The sequence below is a fragment of the Rhea americana genome, unplaced genomic scaffold, assembly GCF_003343005.1.
Source record: "Rhea americana isolate MKP2758 unplaced genomic scaffold, rheAme1 scaffold_160, whole genome shotgun sequence".
NCBI classification, from domain to species: domain Eukaryota; kingdom Metazoa; phylum Chordata; class Aves; order Rheiformes; family Rheidae; genus Rhea; species Rhea americana.
In genome coordinates, this window is record NW_028185706.1 from 982932 (window position 1) to 1000320 (window position 17389).

Sequence of the window (17389 nt, forward strand, 5' to 3'; positions counted from 1 at the left end):
TGTACTCAAAGGCTGTTCCAGCTGGGGGCAGGGAGAGAAATGGAGTGAGGGAAAAGGAGGCAGARAATATCTTTTCAGAAGATATCAGAAGTCAATGTTCTGGTCTTTTCTGCTGATTTTCATCAGCATTTCACTGCATTGCTATCCTTATCGACTTAGAGAGTTGCCTACTTTTTCTACCTCCTCCCTTCCACTCCAACAAATAAATTGTCTAAGAGGTTGTACCAGGTTACTTTGATCAAGGCTGGAAATAGAACTGAACCTCTGAATGGCTCGAGTTTTACACCCTTAACCACACCATCTTTTGAAATACCTGTAGCCAAAATTGTAGGTTATCTTCTCTGCCATTCATGAGAGGTACAGCTGAAGTGCTGTCATCAGCAGAGGAGCTCTTAGCCATACTCARTAGCTATTCAATTTAAAGCTGTGGTTGTATGACTTAATTGAAGATAGAGTTTGATAAGTTTTGCGCTAAGGTATTTGGTATGGTTCCTTGCATATAGTAGAAGATTTGATATCTGGCACTATTTCACTATGTATGGATCAGAGGCTATGATGGGGAATAGAAGAACCGGAAAGTTCCCTTAACTTTATCACAGACTTCTCTGTATTACTGAATAACAAACTGGTGTTAACATTTTTTGGACCTGCAACTCTTTTGTTAAAAGATTGGTAACATGGACAGTGTTGTGGTAAAGTCATTCAATGTGAGGCAAGATGACATCTTTGTCCTGTTGATTCCTTCTCAAACATCCTTTGTTGAGTCMTTTAATTTTCTTTTAATGCATTTATAGATTTTTTTTTCTGAGTCTTGATCACTCACTATATTGCACTGGAGGTGCCCAAAACTATTGTTCAGGTTGAAGTAGGATTTCCAGTTTCACAGTCGTCTACTACTTTGAGTAATAGAGAGCAGAGTCATCAACAGAAAACAGAAAAGAAATTTGGGGATTACCACAGGCTAGCAGTGCTGGATTCTTAAGGCAGTAGCAGTGMATCCTTCCAGGATGCTGAGGAAGAAGATACCTTTGTTCTTTCGTGTCATTTCAGGCAAAAAACACTTCCTCTCTTTCCCCTTTCATGTCTCCCGCAAGGATCTGAGCTACCATGTTTTGCTAAATGGCTGTAGTGTTTATGTCCGTAGTTTTGTTTTAGTTCAGTATCAGTGACTCAAGGATGCTCCCAAGACCAAATGTTCCTTGCAGCTGTACACTAAGCTGCCTCTTTAATCATTGGTGGAAAACGAATTTGAAGTTTTGATAACATTGAATGGGTCCTTGTATGTTACATTGTCTTCATCTTTATCTCCACTCTACAGACAGCATTTTCCATGGAAATGAAGAAACGTTCTACGGTAGATCTCAGACTAGTCTGGACAGGTGTCCTGTGGACTTCAGCTACCTGAATGGTAATGGACCCAATGGGAGCGTATGCAGCGCCCACAGCATGAACTCCCTCAATCGCTCACAGAACTTCATTCAGGCATCTCCGATGTCCTCCAATCTGAGCATCCCTGGAAGTGATATCATGAGAGCAGACTATATCCCTAGCCACAGACATAGTGCAATCATAGTACCATCTTACCGGCCAACTCCGGATTATGAAACTGTCATGAGGCAAATGAAGAGAGGAGTGATCCAGATGGATAGCCAAAGTCAGTCTTTGAGGAATCTCAATATTGGAAATACACATGCTTACAACCAGCCGGAAGACTTGGTTTACAGTCAGCCTGAGATTCGAGAGAGACATCCTTACACTATGACTTATGGTCCCCAAGGTGGCGGTGGCTATAACAAACCTGTTGCCCCCTCTGACCAAATGAACCCTAATAACACTGTGCAAAATAAGACAGCAGCCAGTGCCATCTCACACACAGTTAGCACGCCAGAACTGGCTAATATGCAGCTGCAAAGCAGCCAGAATTACAACACTGCTCATATGTTAAAGAACTATCTGTTCCGACCCCCACCTCCMTATCCACGCCCACGTCCTGCCACCAGCACGCCTGACCTGGCCAGCCACCGGCACAAATATGTCAGTGGGAGCAGTCCTGACCTGGTCACTCGGAAGGTCCAGCTCTCGGTAAAGACATTCCAAGAGGACAGCTCGCCGGTCGTCCGCCAGTCGCTGCAGGAGGTCAGCGAGCCCCTCCTGGCAGTGAAGCATCATGCAGCTGTGAACAAGCGCCATAGCTTGGAGGTCATCAGCAACATGGTACGTGGTATAGAAGCCATGGCATTAAAAACTTTAAACGCTCCTTTGCCACGCAGGAATACTTTGCGAGAGCAAGTGCAGCCAGAAGAGGCAGTTCAGATGGGACATGAAGTTCAGCAGGTTCCTCATTATCATCATAAAAAGACATTCTCAGATGCCACAATGCTGATACATAGCAGCGAAAGCGAAGAGGAAGAGGAAGCTGCAGAATCCGTGTCGCGGATAACAGCCCTTCATGAGAACATGGAATATAGTGCTCAGTTGCAAGCTGCCTTGGCTAGAATACCAAATAAACCTCCTCCAGAATATCCTGGGCCTCGTAAAAGTGTCAGCAATGGAGCTCTGAGGCAGGACCATGTTAGCGTTTCTGTGGCTGTAGCTAGGGCCAAGGCCATGAGGCCAGGGCCATCCAAGGCCATTAGTGTATCTCGAACTGATCAAGTGGCAATAAATGGTTCTTCACTTGGGCCCTCTATCTCAGAGCCTGACCTCACAAGCGTGAAGGAGAGGGTCAAGAAGGAGCCTGTCAAGGAAAGGCCTGTGTCTGAAATGTTTTCTATTGAAGACAGCATTATAGAAAGAGAGATCATGATGAGGGTAAGTGCCTTTCACTCTTGCAGTGACTTCTTGAAGCATGGTAATCATACAGGGTTTTTTATGTACCAAAAAACTTGTTAGTAAACTAGGAGTAGCATGCAAGTGGGAAAGTGTTGATTTGCTTAAGGTTAGGAAATGCAGTATTAAGTGCCATTTACAATTTGATTTCAGGGGTCCATATGGCCAGTGAAGGGATTTATCCATGCACTCTCACTGTGCTTTCCACTGCTTCCCTGTGATTATCACTCACATGTCTTTGCTGCTGGCCAGATCGAGGGCTAATCTGGGTGATCTTGCAGGCAGAAATGCCAGCAAAAGGAAGGGCGGCAGATCGCACAGCTGAGTGAAGAGGGGGCCGATCGCAAAGCAACCCCTGAAGGTCTGCTCCCTTTCCACTTCAGCGGGTTTGAGGGCAGAGTGAGTCTGAAACGTATTTACTGGAGAATGAAGAACTCTGGTTTGGTGGTAGTGTTTTATTCCTTCTTCCCAGGGATGTAGAATTAAATATTACATAATAGATAACATAACAGAGACTGTGAGTTTTTTTGTTTGTTTGTTTTGAATTATTTTTTTCAATTGCTTTTCCTGCTGCTTTCTATAACATACCTATCTGAATAAAACACTGGTGATGGCAGAATATAGATTGCTGATTTTGCCAATAACTAAGTGACCAGGTATCTAATTACAGAAGCAGAGAAAGTAGAGGCTGGGTGGTTGAAGATCTATTTGTTTTTTTTTTTTTTTTTCCTCCTTATTCACATACTCATACATGAGAAATAGGGTCCTTTCAAGCCCACAATGTATTTAGGGTAAAAAGTGTTAGACTTCAGTGCCACTGTGTGTGAMAGAAAGAATATGAGGAACACTTGCATTGCAGTGACTTATTTRTGTCCTTGATGTTACGTGCTGGGAAGTGCAACCACTGTCACAGGAAGTCAAGCGTGTGTCGTGATTTTTTTTTTCAGAATTTAGGCCTTAAACAGTTTTCCATTGCTGGAAAAAAATAATGAAACATCCAAATGATCCAGAGCAGAAGATAAAATGTTTGCAGTACATTAGATTACTGACTACTGGATATAAATACCACCATGYATTCAAAGAGACTTTTTCTAAGTTATGTATAATGCTTCTCGTTCCTTGTTGATTGTTGCACTGATTGATTTGTTGGGATTCAAAACTTTTGCCACTAAGTTATGTTGTGGCAGACTGAACTTAATCCATACAGAATCTTAAACTTTAAACATAAAACAGAAATCTGACTATAAAACTTAATCTTTCATGTATGAATCCTGCAGAGATACGGTGTAACAACAAGTGTATATATGGTCTTTGGACCTTTTGGGGGGAGTGAAAGCACATGGAAAAGCAGGATCCTAAAGGATTTTAGGAAGCTAATCAAGGTGAGAAGAGAGCTTAGAGATGTTATTTGAGTAGTCCTCTTCTGGATAATCATTCAAGTCAGCCTTTGCTCATTTTTTCAGTACGTACAATTTGGTAAAGTGTTTTTTTGGAAAGCAGGTGGGTGTTCCTAACGTTAAGCTTTCAGGCCAGTTGAGGAATCTTAAGACATAAACCTTCCTCTTACCACAGGAATTGCATATTATACCACCTGTAATTCAGTGAGCTCRAGCTTTTAAAAACAAGCTTTCCATTTTACCATTTAAAATAAAATTTTTATCTAAATCCTGAAGCAAAGGAAAAATTGTTGCTTTCTCTGCTTTCTCAAAAAACCTAATAAGAAAAACAGCAGAATGTTTGGGGATTTTTATTTGCTTTTTTTTGTTGTTTTGTTTTGTTTTATGTGGTGTTTTGGAGGAACCCAGTGGTGATGAAAAAGCTCACAGGCTTTTGAAAAATCCATCCATTTGCATATGTCTGAGGACATTCGGGTTCAGTAGTGTGTTTCCAGGAGCCGAGCTTGGCCAGTGCAGTAACCACAGCTTTCATATACATGCTGTGAACCAGGCCTCCATTGTGCACAGCTTTCCCTCCAAAGCAGGCAGGAAAAACTATCAAGGAAATAGAATAAAATATTTCTCCTTCTGTTCCTTCTGGAGATTGTCTGTCTCTTTTCTTGATGTTTCAGCTCCCAGTGACATAAGGAGGGCRGCAAGATGAATTTAAAATTCATCCTCAGATTCTCCATGTTGCAATGTGTATGATGCATGAATATGATAAACAATATCCCTCCCTGGCTGCTGTTACGCTCTGTTTCTAGGATCCGTGAGCTCAGTTTTTAGTGTGAAATACACAGTGAGCGCTATTTGAATAAGCGAGTGCGTCAGAGCACTTCTCATTTTAAGTATTAACATTGCAGAAGAGAAATAACTATCCTGCGTTTTTCCCTTTGTTGCAATAAATTGAAATTACTGCTTTTTAAAAGATTCCCCGGGTATCTTGGCTATACGGTGGTTCTGCTTTAGCATAACGGGGTGGTGCTTTGTGTGTCCTACATTCAGAATAATGTTTACAGGAAAATGCTCAAGATTGTGTTTGTATGTCTTTTGATGGCATGTATTATATGTAACTGTATTATATGCTGAGATTGCTTCTTTGAAATTAAAATTCTGTGCTCGTGTAGAAGCAGGCCTTTGAGGAATAACAGGAAGAATGGAGGTTGTATTTGAATTTATGATGCTAATGGTGATCATCTGCATTCCTTGGCCAGAGAGTTGCAGATTTTGGAGATTAAAAAAACATTCCAGCATTTTACTGGCATTATAAATAATCACACAGAGATGAAAACGTGCCTTTTCTTGCCAAAAGAATCTAGAAAAGCAGAAGATGGCAGGCCTGGAGGCCCAGAAGAGGCCCTTGATGTTGGCAGCACTGAACGGGCTCTCGGTTGCTAGGGTTCGTGTGCCRGAGGACAGCCAGGATGAAGTAGCCAAGGTGCCAATGGATGAGAGGGTAAGACGGAGGCTTTTGAAATGTTGCTCGTTCCTTTTGTTCCCAGCAGCATAAAGTATCCAAGATACTAAAATTTCATTTGAAGTGTGAAACCATTTCTTATATAACTGTCCTCAGAGCCGTAAGTGACAAAGATCTGCAGTTAACACTGATGCATCGTCAGACGTTAAACAAAATGTTAGATGGCTTTAACAGTTACTGAAAGTCGAGGTGGTTCAGCATTTCATGTGATTGTCCAGTGTCATAAAAGATCAGGCTGTAAATCTAATATTTTGCACATTTTTTTTTGCTTGATCAGGGAGTCTTTCCGTAGTGATTGTCATTAAATGCTATTCTTCATTTTTTTTGATACAACTAACAAGTTCAGATAATGCCTCTAATTAGATTTTTTAAAAAATCCCATCTTAATGGTTGCACATGTGCATATATATGGAATTTCAGAAATTTCAGAAATTAAAACCAGTCACTGGCGTTAAAATTTGAGAGAGATTTACAAAGAATCTTTCTTTCTGGCTTTCTGATTTGAATTTTGCAGACTTACATTGTCTGGTATGCAGATGATAGAATTTACCCTTAGTTTGTATGTATGTGGGGTTTTATACAGCCACAGAAATTACATGCATGCAAGTTTGGCAGTGTGGACCACCCTACACTTTGTATAATGGAGGCTTTTGTGTGTAAAGAGAAATTAAAATATCTTAAAATATTTCTACAAATATTTATTGTTATGAAATGGTGTACAAATTTATAGTGAATGAGGATTATATTTAGGAAGCTGTTGCTTTTTCTAACATCAGAATGTTTAAAAAAATACGAAGGTGCAAAGTAGAAATGTAAAATTTGCAGATGGTTTCAGTCATGTTTCCTTAGATAACTGCAATGGACAAAAGAAGAGCATAAGAGAATATAATGGTTACATACTGAAATGTATGGAACTGATGCATGTGGTCTAGTGGAAAACATCCTTCTAGGAAGAGTTAATCAATTGGTATTCCTTTCTGTTAAAACTTAGTGCAAAATTTTGAAGAGGAAGTTGGAAGAGGGGATGGTGTTTACAGAATACGAGCAAATTCCAAAGAAAAAGGCAGATGGGATCTTCACCACTGCTGCCTTGCCTGAAAACACTGAGCGCAACCGTATCAGGGAGGTTGTTCCCTATGAAGAGAATCGAGTAGAGCTGGTGCCAACCAAAGAAAATAATTCAGGCTACATCAATGCTTCACACATAAAGGTAAAAGCTTCCTTGGACTTTGCATTGCAAATGAAGATATGTTAGGGCTTTGTGTAAGCGGATGTGCAGCAGAGTTTTCTGTAATTCTGGAACTTATGGAAAGGTAACTTAATCAAAACAGAATGCGTCACYGTACCTTTGTGTCAACATGTGCATCTCTGAATTCCCAGATCAATTAACATGCATGAGTTGATTTATTTGCAAGAGACTTGGAAGTCGTTTTAGGGAGGCGTCCTACTTTTTTGTGCCTGTTCCTGCCAGCTGCTTATGAAATGTCTCTCTCAGTTAATGTAGAAAGATGTCCCATTTCTTAAACCTCATGAAAGTGATTGAGATGAGCCCCAATGCCTGCAATTCAATACAGTTGACATGACCCTATGTGTGAAAGAAAGAGCAGCAAAAAGCAGGGGCAAGAGAGTCTTCTTCCCAGGGAGAAGTATATTCAGGGTATGCGCTGGTGGAGATTTTTGGTAGAGATATTCAGGTAGTGGGAAGGTTTGTGCACCTGAACAGTATATGTTGTGATTTATCAGTGCCAATAGCTTTGCAGGTCATTGTGGGGCTGTAGCAACCAGTTTGGTTCCCAGACAGGACAGGTCCTTGCCACTGACTGGTACAGCCTAACAGAAGCACTGTACAAGGTTTGACTGTGCAATCATTTTCCCCATTWCTACTGTATAGGGTTTATTCTTAAAAATCAGAGATGCAGCTCCATGCATGCATTGCCATGTCCAAAACAACGTATGCAACCCTGTGAATAATGCATATTCACATAGATATTGCAGTTGTACATGTAAATAACAGATTTCTTCCTGGTATCGTGGGGGTTGAGTGTYCATTTATTTATTTATTTATTTAGCCTCCATAAAGAGAACACCATATAACTATGATCCCTATAATTCTGTTTTGTTTGGCTACAATATTAGACTCCTATGTTTCAAAATAACTTTCTGTCAAAATACTTCAGGATTCTATTTGGTAATTCAATATAGGAACAATTTAAGGTATTATCTGACTCTGTTACTTRCATGCATAGGCAGTTTTACTGCTGAGCTGTCTTGGAGTGACTGCAGATGCTTGTTCTTTAAGCTTCAAATAACTATTTGTCAAATAAATATATCTGTCAAATACTATCAAATAACTATCCTTTACTGGCTTCTGCTCTGCCCTGAGAGAAGTAACAGCACCCCTCTCCCATAGATGATGGATTCTATTATTGTCAGGACTCTCTCTCTTTTCTCATTGTCAAAATCCAAACTAAAAATAAATAATTCAAAAAATAATAAATAAAACACCCAGGTAATTTTTATTTTCCTGGAATAAAGTCCTTTCAAGTTTAAAGAAAGAGAATTGCTGCCCTTGATTGTGATTTACAGTACTAAATCCTGTTGATTCATAACAGTTTTCTAAACCAGGATCCTGGCAGATTATCACATTTCTACCATAGCCTGGTAGGTTGTAGATACTGAGTTTCTGCATAATCAGGCATGGCTAGGATGATGAATATCTGAACTCAAAATTTTTCATCTGCTTTATGGGAGGACAAAAAAAAAAAAAAAAAAAGAGAGAGAGAGAGAGAGAAAGAGAGAGAAAGAGAGAGAGAGATTCCTAACATAAATAGTTCCATACTAGCCAGAAAGGAATTTTCCCTGGCCAGGTACAGGTCCACATTTTACCTTGCGTGTCAGAGCACTCATTCTCATTTCACATCCATAGAGCACCCAGGAACATGTACAAATGTTTTCAGTGTATGACAGTGGTTCTTGCCAGTGTTTTCCTCTCGCGCTCCAAGTGGCAGATAGGGAAGCCAAGCAGATGTTCTTTTGCTTAGAAGGTGAAATCGCATCTGTGAGATTTACCTCAGTGGCACAGTGTGTGTGTTTGCAGCCCAATATTCAATTTTTAATATCCTGCAGTCAGGGCATTAGAATGCAGTAAATGTTCCAGGCATCACATTCCCTCCAGACTATTTATGGTTCTTTCATATCGTGTGCCAGGAGGCTGGATATTTGGACCAGAAGTCAGTAGACAAAGAAAACTCCTATATCATCCTGATAAGATCCATGCCTGGAGGATTCCAGCTCCCACCACTCTGTCTGCAAGCCCCACAGAGTTTCAGGATTTCTCTGCTTTTTTAGCACTGAACTTTGCTGTTAAAATACTAAGATTGTCATCTATACCAGACACAGGAACCATAATTGAATTTATGGACTATGGAAGAAAGAGTTAAGACCATTACATCTGACTGTTTGAGTCGGAGCAGTGCTGACACAAACCACTCAGTAACACTATACCAACACACGTGACTGTACACCACTATGCAAATACAGGATCAGATCCAGATCTGTGCTGTGCAACTTGTATTTCTGTACAAGAACTTCAGGAGTTTGCCTGCACTGGTCTTGGAGTTTTTAACAATCAACCACAAAGGAGAATAACGTAATAGGAAGTAAGAAAATGATCTTTTAGATTTTCAAACCTTTCTCAGTGCAGTGAAAAATTGCTCATCATTCAAACGCTGCACTAATTACAGGTGCAAAATCAAGCAGCTCAATTTAATGAGCAACTGTTTGAATAACAAATAAATTGGTTCTATTTCTGAAAATGGATTTGAAGACTTCTACYTCAAACATAGTAAACTCTTAAAGCTGTCAGAATTATTGATAGCTACTTATAGCATTATCTGCCAGCACCTTGATACTTATGGGTGTGTCAGCACTTCTGTTGTAAATCTTTTTCTATGAGATTTATAACTTTGTTATGAAAAATGGCTTTGAGCTAACATGTAGAATTAGAAGGTCTTAGTCTGAGAAGGAAAAATATTTCAATTTCTCAAAATAATTACTTCATCTAGCCTGGYTTTTAAATGGTAAGCATATTTTAAATGATATTTAGTAACTCTAAAAGTGTTATGGTTCCTTGTACCTAAAGCTTTGAAAAACTGATTTTTATATAAATCTTTCCTGATGAATAGCAARTGATTGATCATAAAATAATAGACTTTACAAACAAAAGGCTTTTTTTTTTTTTTTAAGTTGTCTAAGCATGAAGATCTGCCTCAGTCAGGTAAATAGTGTAGTGTTTTATATGAAGTAACTCCAAGATAATGCTGAGTCTTTTCAAGGTATTACATCATTTTAGTATGTAAATCTTTGCTTCAGTGCTTTAAAAATTATTTCATTATATGTTGTCATGTGAACACACGGGAATTTCCGCCAAGGTGTGTTTGGGTCAGTTATGTATTGGGAAATAGATTTGCGTGACCATAGTTTTGGATAATTGTGAATTTCATCTGGTGTTTGAAAGCCATTCAATATGCTCCATKTACTCTATAGTAGACTGCAGCATCTAAACTGAAAAAAAAACCCAAGGTGAGTGAGGAGATGCAACTTGAAATGAAGCCTGACAGTCTGCTTTGATTTCTTCTGAAGCCAGGATCAGGCTATCGGATCTCTGTGTCCTGCACAATGCGTGGGCATAGCTGCACAGGCTGGGGACAGCTTTGGCCCTGTCTTTAACAGTGATCGACGTAGTAAGATTCTGTTTAAGAAATTATTTTTTTGCCTGAGTAGAAAATAGAGTGAATCCCTAATCAGCGAAGATTTTAGCTTTCCTAGTACAAAATGTTGACAACTGTGTATTATTTTGCAGGCATGCAATGCCTGCAAAATGCATGTAGACATTTCCTCTGGTGCTTAATTTTTATTTCATTGTCGGTCTGTCACAAAGACCAGGAAGTTAGTCAGCTGCTTATTTTTACTTAATCAACTTAAGTCCTCTTAGAAACAGGGCCTTAAATAAATGTTTCTGTTTCATCTATGTGATCCAGATGGAATGGCAAGAAAAATGGGTGACATTTTGCTCAAGCATTACGTTTATGGGCATCAGAAAAGGACTTGGAAACTGGAAACAGATCATGATTTATCAGATTTGCTATTATTAAAAGGATGATTCTTGTTCAAAATTTTGAACTACAGTAAAAGAATAAGAATTAAAGGTTTTACAGTCTCTTATGCTTAAAAGGCAGTTCTGGCATAGACACTACTGACAATTGGGGCACTGACTGTATTTTTTCTCTCCCTTACTCCCAGGTTACAGTAGGTGGGGAAGAGTGGCACTACATTGCCACCCAAGGACCTCTGCCCCACACGTGCCATGACTTCTGGCAGATGGTGTGGGAACAAGGGGTGAATGTTATAGCCATGGTCACAGCTGAGGAGGTATGTAAAATCACCRAATGCAGTTCTTTCTGATGTGAACAAATCTCCTGTTATCATCACTTCCCACTCCAGTAACCTGTTTTTTCTGTCAACAGCCCTTCTTCCTTTTATTCTCTTTCAACATTTGCTTGTGCTGCTATAATGTTATATTTTGCAACTTTCTAATATTCAATTTGGCAAGCACTAAAGTGAAATGAGAAGAACACCCCCTTTCCCTCCTCCCTCTTCATTTCAGTTTGGCCAAACAAAGCAAAGATATTTCCATTGGAATCTGAGAGCCCTGAACTGCTCCTGGTTAAAATGACACAGATTTCCACCCTGTCCAAGGCCAGCTCTGCATACCGTCACTCTTATCAGCTGAAGAGAGACCAGAAGCTGTTGTTTCCGGAGAAGTATCCATTAGAAAAAAATCTTTTTATTTGTATGCCAAGCAAAACAGTTATTTCTATTGTAATCCAAGAACTATTTGCAAGGTTATAAAACCAGGCACACATTGCTAGCATTGCTTTCAGCTTAATGCCTGGTTACTTTTAACAAAAACAGGGGGTGCCATAGCACATCAAGTCACTATCCAATTCCTGAGACTGATTAACAACAGATACTTAAAAGTTGCTGAAAAGAATCTCTTTCCCTATTGAAAGGAGAGGCTTCCCAAGGAGGAGCATATTTCTTGAGCTGCTGTAGGCAGTACTTGGCTTTTCTCTGAGACAAGAATTTATTCTTCATATTTSTAATGAGTCTGTGTTACCTATGTAAATATTAATCCTCTTCTCATTCCCAATTTTTAGACTTGGAAATAAATTATAGCTGAGTGTTTAATGGGTAATTTCTTTACTTTGTGGGATACTGCTTRCTCTTTCCATTATTTGGGAGAAGATAAATAAGAGAACTTGGCTTATCTGCAGAGTTCTTTGCCCTGTTTGTAGAGAACTGTAACTGCAACAGCTAAAGGCTATTTTATTCATGGTCTCCATTTTTTTTGTTTGTTTTGTTTTGTTTAAGGAGGGAGGAAGAAGTAAGAGTCATCGTTATTGGCCTAAACTGGGCTCTAAGCACAGCTCAGCCACTTACGGGAAGTTCAAGGTGACAACCAAGTTCCGCACCGACTCCGGCTGCTATGCGACCACAGGTCTGAAGGTCAAGCACCTCCTGTCTGGACAGGAGAGGACTGTGTGGCACTTGCAGTATACCGACTGGCCAGATCTTGGATGTCCAGAAGAAGTCCAAGGCTTTTTATGTAAGACTTCTTAACTTGCATGAGGAAAGACTAAAAGAAAAGTTTGCTCACACTGAATTCAGTTCAGTGCACCTAGTTAGAGCTGAACTTGATATTAAATAGTTATCGTTGTGRCATAGACCTAAAATTGGTCAGGATTTGCTGTAATTTGGAAAAAGAGGTAGGAGATAAGATGGTTGAGGAACACAGTCCTAAAATAGCTGGCATAACAGGAGGGAAAAACAGTGTTGACCACAGTGCTAAAGCCTCGTGAAATTTTAAATAGCAGGATACCTCCAGTGGCTAATCTGTCAATGTAAGTTATTGCCGTTTTCCAGCTACCTAATGAGTGTATGAGATATTAGGCTGCACAGGCATGTGGTTAGGGAAGCCAGGGTAAGGTAGTCTCAGATACTAGTGAAATACGGCACAGCTCCACAGTTTCATAGGAGGCCCTGAGAGCTGACAGCCAGTATTTGGCAACCCAGGTATGTTGGACCTACTGCACAGTAGCTGAGGTCCCCTTCGCCTGCACAGTAAGTCTGAACTTGCTGCCAAGGCAGCATGGACTCTTCTAACCATGTGTTACCCAGGCAATGCTAAGAGCCTTCCCAATTAAATTTTGGTTCTGRTTCATGCATTTCTGAACATACAACTCTTCATCTTTAATGACTTAATAATATTTCCTACTCCTTACCAAATAATAAACACTACTATGTTAAGTAATAGCAATTCAACCATTATTTAGCCAAAGCCACATCTGTGGCACTGCAGTGGTTGTGTAATGCAGAGATCCTTAGGTTATCAGTGAAGGAGAAAGTATGTGGTCTCCAGCACTGATGTGCTGGAGATACCATCTTAATTCCTCTGAAAGGTCTATAGCCACAGCAGTGTGGCTCTGACGAAGCTAAGCCCTCTYTCAGAAAGGCCCGTTAGTTCCACTTTGCTGTAGACACAGCTCCACTGCTTTAGTGCCTCGCTCTTCTTTGCATGGTATAAGCTTGATGTAAATCACATGTGCTTCTTTTTCTTAGCGTCTTTTTCTTCAGGGCAGGAATAGAAATAACATTTCAGCTTTGGCAAAGGGAGTGCAAAGGGATCYGCCTTGAAGGCGAAGCTATTCAGTTTGTTCTCACTGCCCAATTTCTAATTTGTTTTTTTTGCTTTGTTTCTCTTACCAAACCCTGTAGCTGTGGTTGGGCATGGYAGTAATTGGAACAGGATTGTCCCCATTTCCTCTGCATGTTGTTTGCCACCAAATACAATTCCATTTCATAATGTGCTTTAATGTGTCTGGTAGGACTCTAGACACAGCCTGCCTGTGTCACAAGGACTGTTTGGCCTGCAATGCCATGCCATAAGGAGTCAGGGTGGGAGAGTTTTGGCTCAGATCTCACTGCCCAACTTTCCACTGGGACTGTTGGGAAGTTAAATGAACAGTTACACAAAATAACTGTTCTTGATTCTTGCACTTTCTAGACTGCATGGAAAATGGACAGTGAGCCCCAGAAGGACTCCTAGCTGTAGAGAAACAGTCTGAGCAGAGCGATGGGTGACAGTCTGCCTCCTTTCTGAAAGAAAAAGGGTGGAAAAAAAGGCAGGTGGATGCTCATTTCCCATCTGATATTGGCTTTGAACTAGCAGTAGTTTCAAAGGGACTTAGCTGTTGTTTTGATCCCAGCCTACTAATAGCAGGAATTGCTGTAAGTAATGTCTAGAATCATCTGCTTAAGGGACCTGGAGATTTGCAGAAGGGAAAACAGAATTGATTTTTTTAGAAGAACTATTTAATTTGAAGGACCAAAATCCCAAGTAATAATTGACACCCAGCTGGTACTTGCTGGATTTAGCATTGTTCAGTGTACACAGGCCAAAATAATTAGTATGTTGTAAAAAATGTAAATTATTGTCATTTTCACAAAGCATGATTTTTGTTTCCATATTTTTTCCAATTTTTATGTTTAGCTGTATAGATTTCTGCAACCTTGTCTACAATTTATCTTGCAGCTTACTTGGAGGAGATACAGTCAGTGCGTCGCCATACCAACAGTGTGTTGGACAGCAGCAACAACTGCAATCCTCCTATCGTGGTTCACTGCAGTGCAGGGGTAGGAAGGACTGGCGTGGTTATCCTAACAGAACTGATGATTGGGTGCTTGGAGCATAATGAGGTAAGTGAGCTTCTCCCTCATGACCAGCCCTGACTTCATTCCTTAACTAACTAGCTACACTTCTGAGGTTAAAATTAAAAGGCATTGAAATGCTTTCTTTCTATTGCTTTTGTGAAACAAGGGCCTCAAATGCAACAGGCAGAAATTTCGCGTGGCGAGTTACTTGTTGCAGGTTGCTGTTGGGTTGATATTTTGCATTTTTATTAATATTAATTTAAAGCATTCAAAACTAGGGCTTCTTTCTCTCTTTTGAGAATTTAGTCTAATTTGTACATGTGTTTAATTAACAGTCTAGAGACAGCATGTCCACAAGGACATCTTGAAAGAGRATCTAGCCAGCTTCCAAGCTCTTTTAACTAATATTTTCTGTTCTCTAAATTTACTATGTAGACTCCTTTCTTTCTCTCATACTGCCTCTAATCTCATTTGGAACAAATTTTGAGCTGTGTCTTTTTTTTAAAAAAAAATAATGTGTGTATGTAGAGGGGGGAGCACTGAAGAGCTACAGCCAGTATTACTCCAGATTGTAAGACTAATCTTGCAATGTTAAGAACAACATCATTGGCACAGCAACTGTGTGTAGCTATTTGCTTTCTGTGTCCTTTGTCACTGGGGAGCTGTCCGGTAAAAACACCACATCCTCGATACCAGTGTGCCATGCAGTTCCAACCTGTGCAAAACAGCTATTGAAACGAAGGGTTTCTATTGCCAAAGGAACGGCTCAAAGACCAAAAMCTCTTGTAGAGACAAGAATACAGCAAGAGCCACAAATAGACACATTATCTGTCCCTCCCAGTAATCATCCACTGGATGAGTTGCTTGCAGCACAGGGACCACTGGGTGTACATACCTGAAGGAGCAGAAGTGCTCACTTATTATGGACTGTGACCTTTCTGTGCAAGGTGCTGTGTGAAGTGCAACTTTCTTGCTCATTCAAAAATGTGAGTCCTGAAGGAGACACATACCAGTGAACTTTCCTTTTCATCAACATTTTTTTAAATAGCAGAGCTTCGTTTTGTYCAGGAGAGAAATGTTAAGTGCAAGATTGATCTGTGTCACAAAGAAGCACCATAYTGTATTTGCAGGTGATCTCCTGAAGATACTGGGCCCATTTCAGCTCTGATGAACTTCCTCCAACTTTGGTTGAAATTTCTTAGGACTGAAGCTGTCTTGGACAGCTGTGTTGCCATTTAAGTGTAGTTTCTTATTTTTTCATGTTCTTATTTCTTACTTTTGATCGTAATTTTCTTTTTCACACAATCCGTTTTCTRGGGGCAAGGAGGTGGCAAGGACAGAAAGGATCTCCCCCTCCATATGCACTTTTTGCGGGTTCTGCAGCCTGCATGTATCGGCTGAGGTTTAGTAACTGCTCCTCTGTGAGGAGTGGCTCTGACTCTGCAGACTGCTTGACTTATTTCCATATGCACTGGCACCTGGAAATAGCTGCTTCTSTCATTCACACAGCAGCCATGAAGTTTCTGCACTCAAGAGGAAATCTGGATAGTTATAGGATCTATATTTGAACTGCTTGTGAGCAGTGTTTAGCTGTGTCTGCTTTATAGTAACCTCTGCATGCTAATAGTGTGCCAGGAATAAACAGTCGTGCAACTCTCTTTGGCCACCTCAGTTTGTCTGTGGTTTACAGAAGACACTTCTTCAGCCAAAAATAGCTGAGTAGCAACTGAAGCTAAAGGAGATACCTAGGTATTTGAGCATGGAAATGGGCCTTTACATTCAGAGGAATTCTCATCAGCTTCACTAGGAGCTGATCGTAGCACTCACTAATAAGGGATTTCTCGTATGTCTCTTAATTAAAGCATTCCTTTGTCTTGATTATTCGTGGAAATCATTATTAATATTAAAGAGAATTTTCCTAAAGGACTTTGCTGCTCAACATTGAACTAAGTTAATGTTTTTGATTTGTTAAAATTAAATTAAAAAAAATTTAAACTTAACATTTATTACTAGTTAAGCAGTATGTTATCACACTTTGCACAGAGGATTCTTTTTCATGCAGCAGTTTTCCTGGCTTATTTTCAAGTAGGGTTACTTTTTATTGCTTTCTTCCTGAAATAGAATTGCTTGTTGCCTAAAGTGCTCTACAGTCTTATAAGTTAGCTGATTTCCTCAAAAGACTCCTTGTAAGTACGTTTATAAATATTAGCATTTTGGTGAAGAAGAAGAAAAGGTAAAAGGTTGAAAATTCTGATACAGGTCTTCTCAGAAAGTTTGCAACAGTGCTGGAACTAGAACCAAATCTCTTCATTTTGAGGGTTTCAGATATAGATAAAAAGCCATTTTTAATCAGTTGTACAGGTTTAGTCACTGTGGCTTCTAGGCACTTGCTGGTTGAAGCTAAACCTTTAGGTCTGACTGCAGGATTATATTGTCAGTAGCTTGCTTTATAACAAGTAACGTGTCCATCGTTACGTCCTTACTGCTGTAGACATGTTCAACAACAAATTAACTGAGGCTCTACTGACTTGTAGTTCCGACTTAGCACTGACATGAACTAATGATTGCAATTACAGTCATCTTCATAGGGAAGATATTTCAGTTTGGATATCAAAAATGAGTAATTTTGTACTTTCTTTTTGCCAATGCCACCTTAGCAAAGTATTGCTTATCTTTCATGGACATATGTTGTGATGAATCTGAATTTCAAGATTCTGCTTTCTTGGAGTAAAATGATTATTAAGRTTGAATACAAATAGGAAGGTCCAACAGGCAAGGTGGGCTTGTGTTTCGCTTCTGAGATGAATCAAAGCCTAAGCYACTGTAAGGAAGTGCAGGTAGTCGCTGATTAGAACGTGCTACAGGCCTCATAAAA

The 17389-nt window shown here is 39.9% G+C and overlaps 1 protein-coding gene across 2 annotated transcripts in view; it reads left to right on the plus strand.

Moving 5' to 3' along the window:
• Positions 1-17389, plus strand: part of PTPN14 (protein tyrosine phosphatase non-receptor type 14) — a 121333-nt gene that overhangs the window by 96214 nt on the left and 7730 nt on the right. For both annotated transcript variants that reach the window (XM_085300131.1, XM_085300132.1), the window contains exons 13-18: positions 1319-2811; positions 5578-5721; positions 6734-6952; positions 11044-11172; positions 12175-12409; positions 14396-14559. In XM_085300131.1, coding sequence (XP_085156257.1) covers positions 1319-2811; positions 5578-5721; positions 6734-6952; positions 11044-11172; positions 12175-12409; positions 14396-14559 — 2384 coding nt within the window. The remainder of the gene's footprint in view (positions 1-1318; positions 2812-5577; positions 5722-6733; positions 6953-11043; positions 11173-12174; positions 12410-14395; positions 14560-17389) is intronic.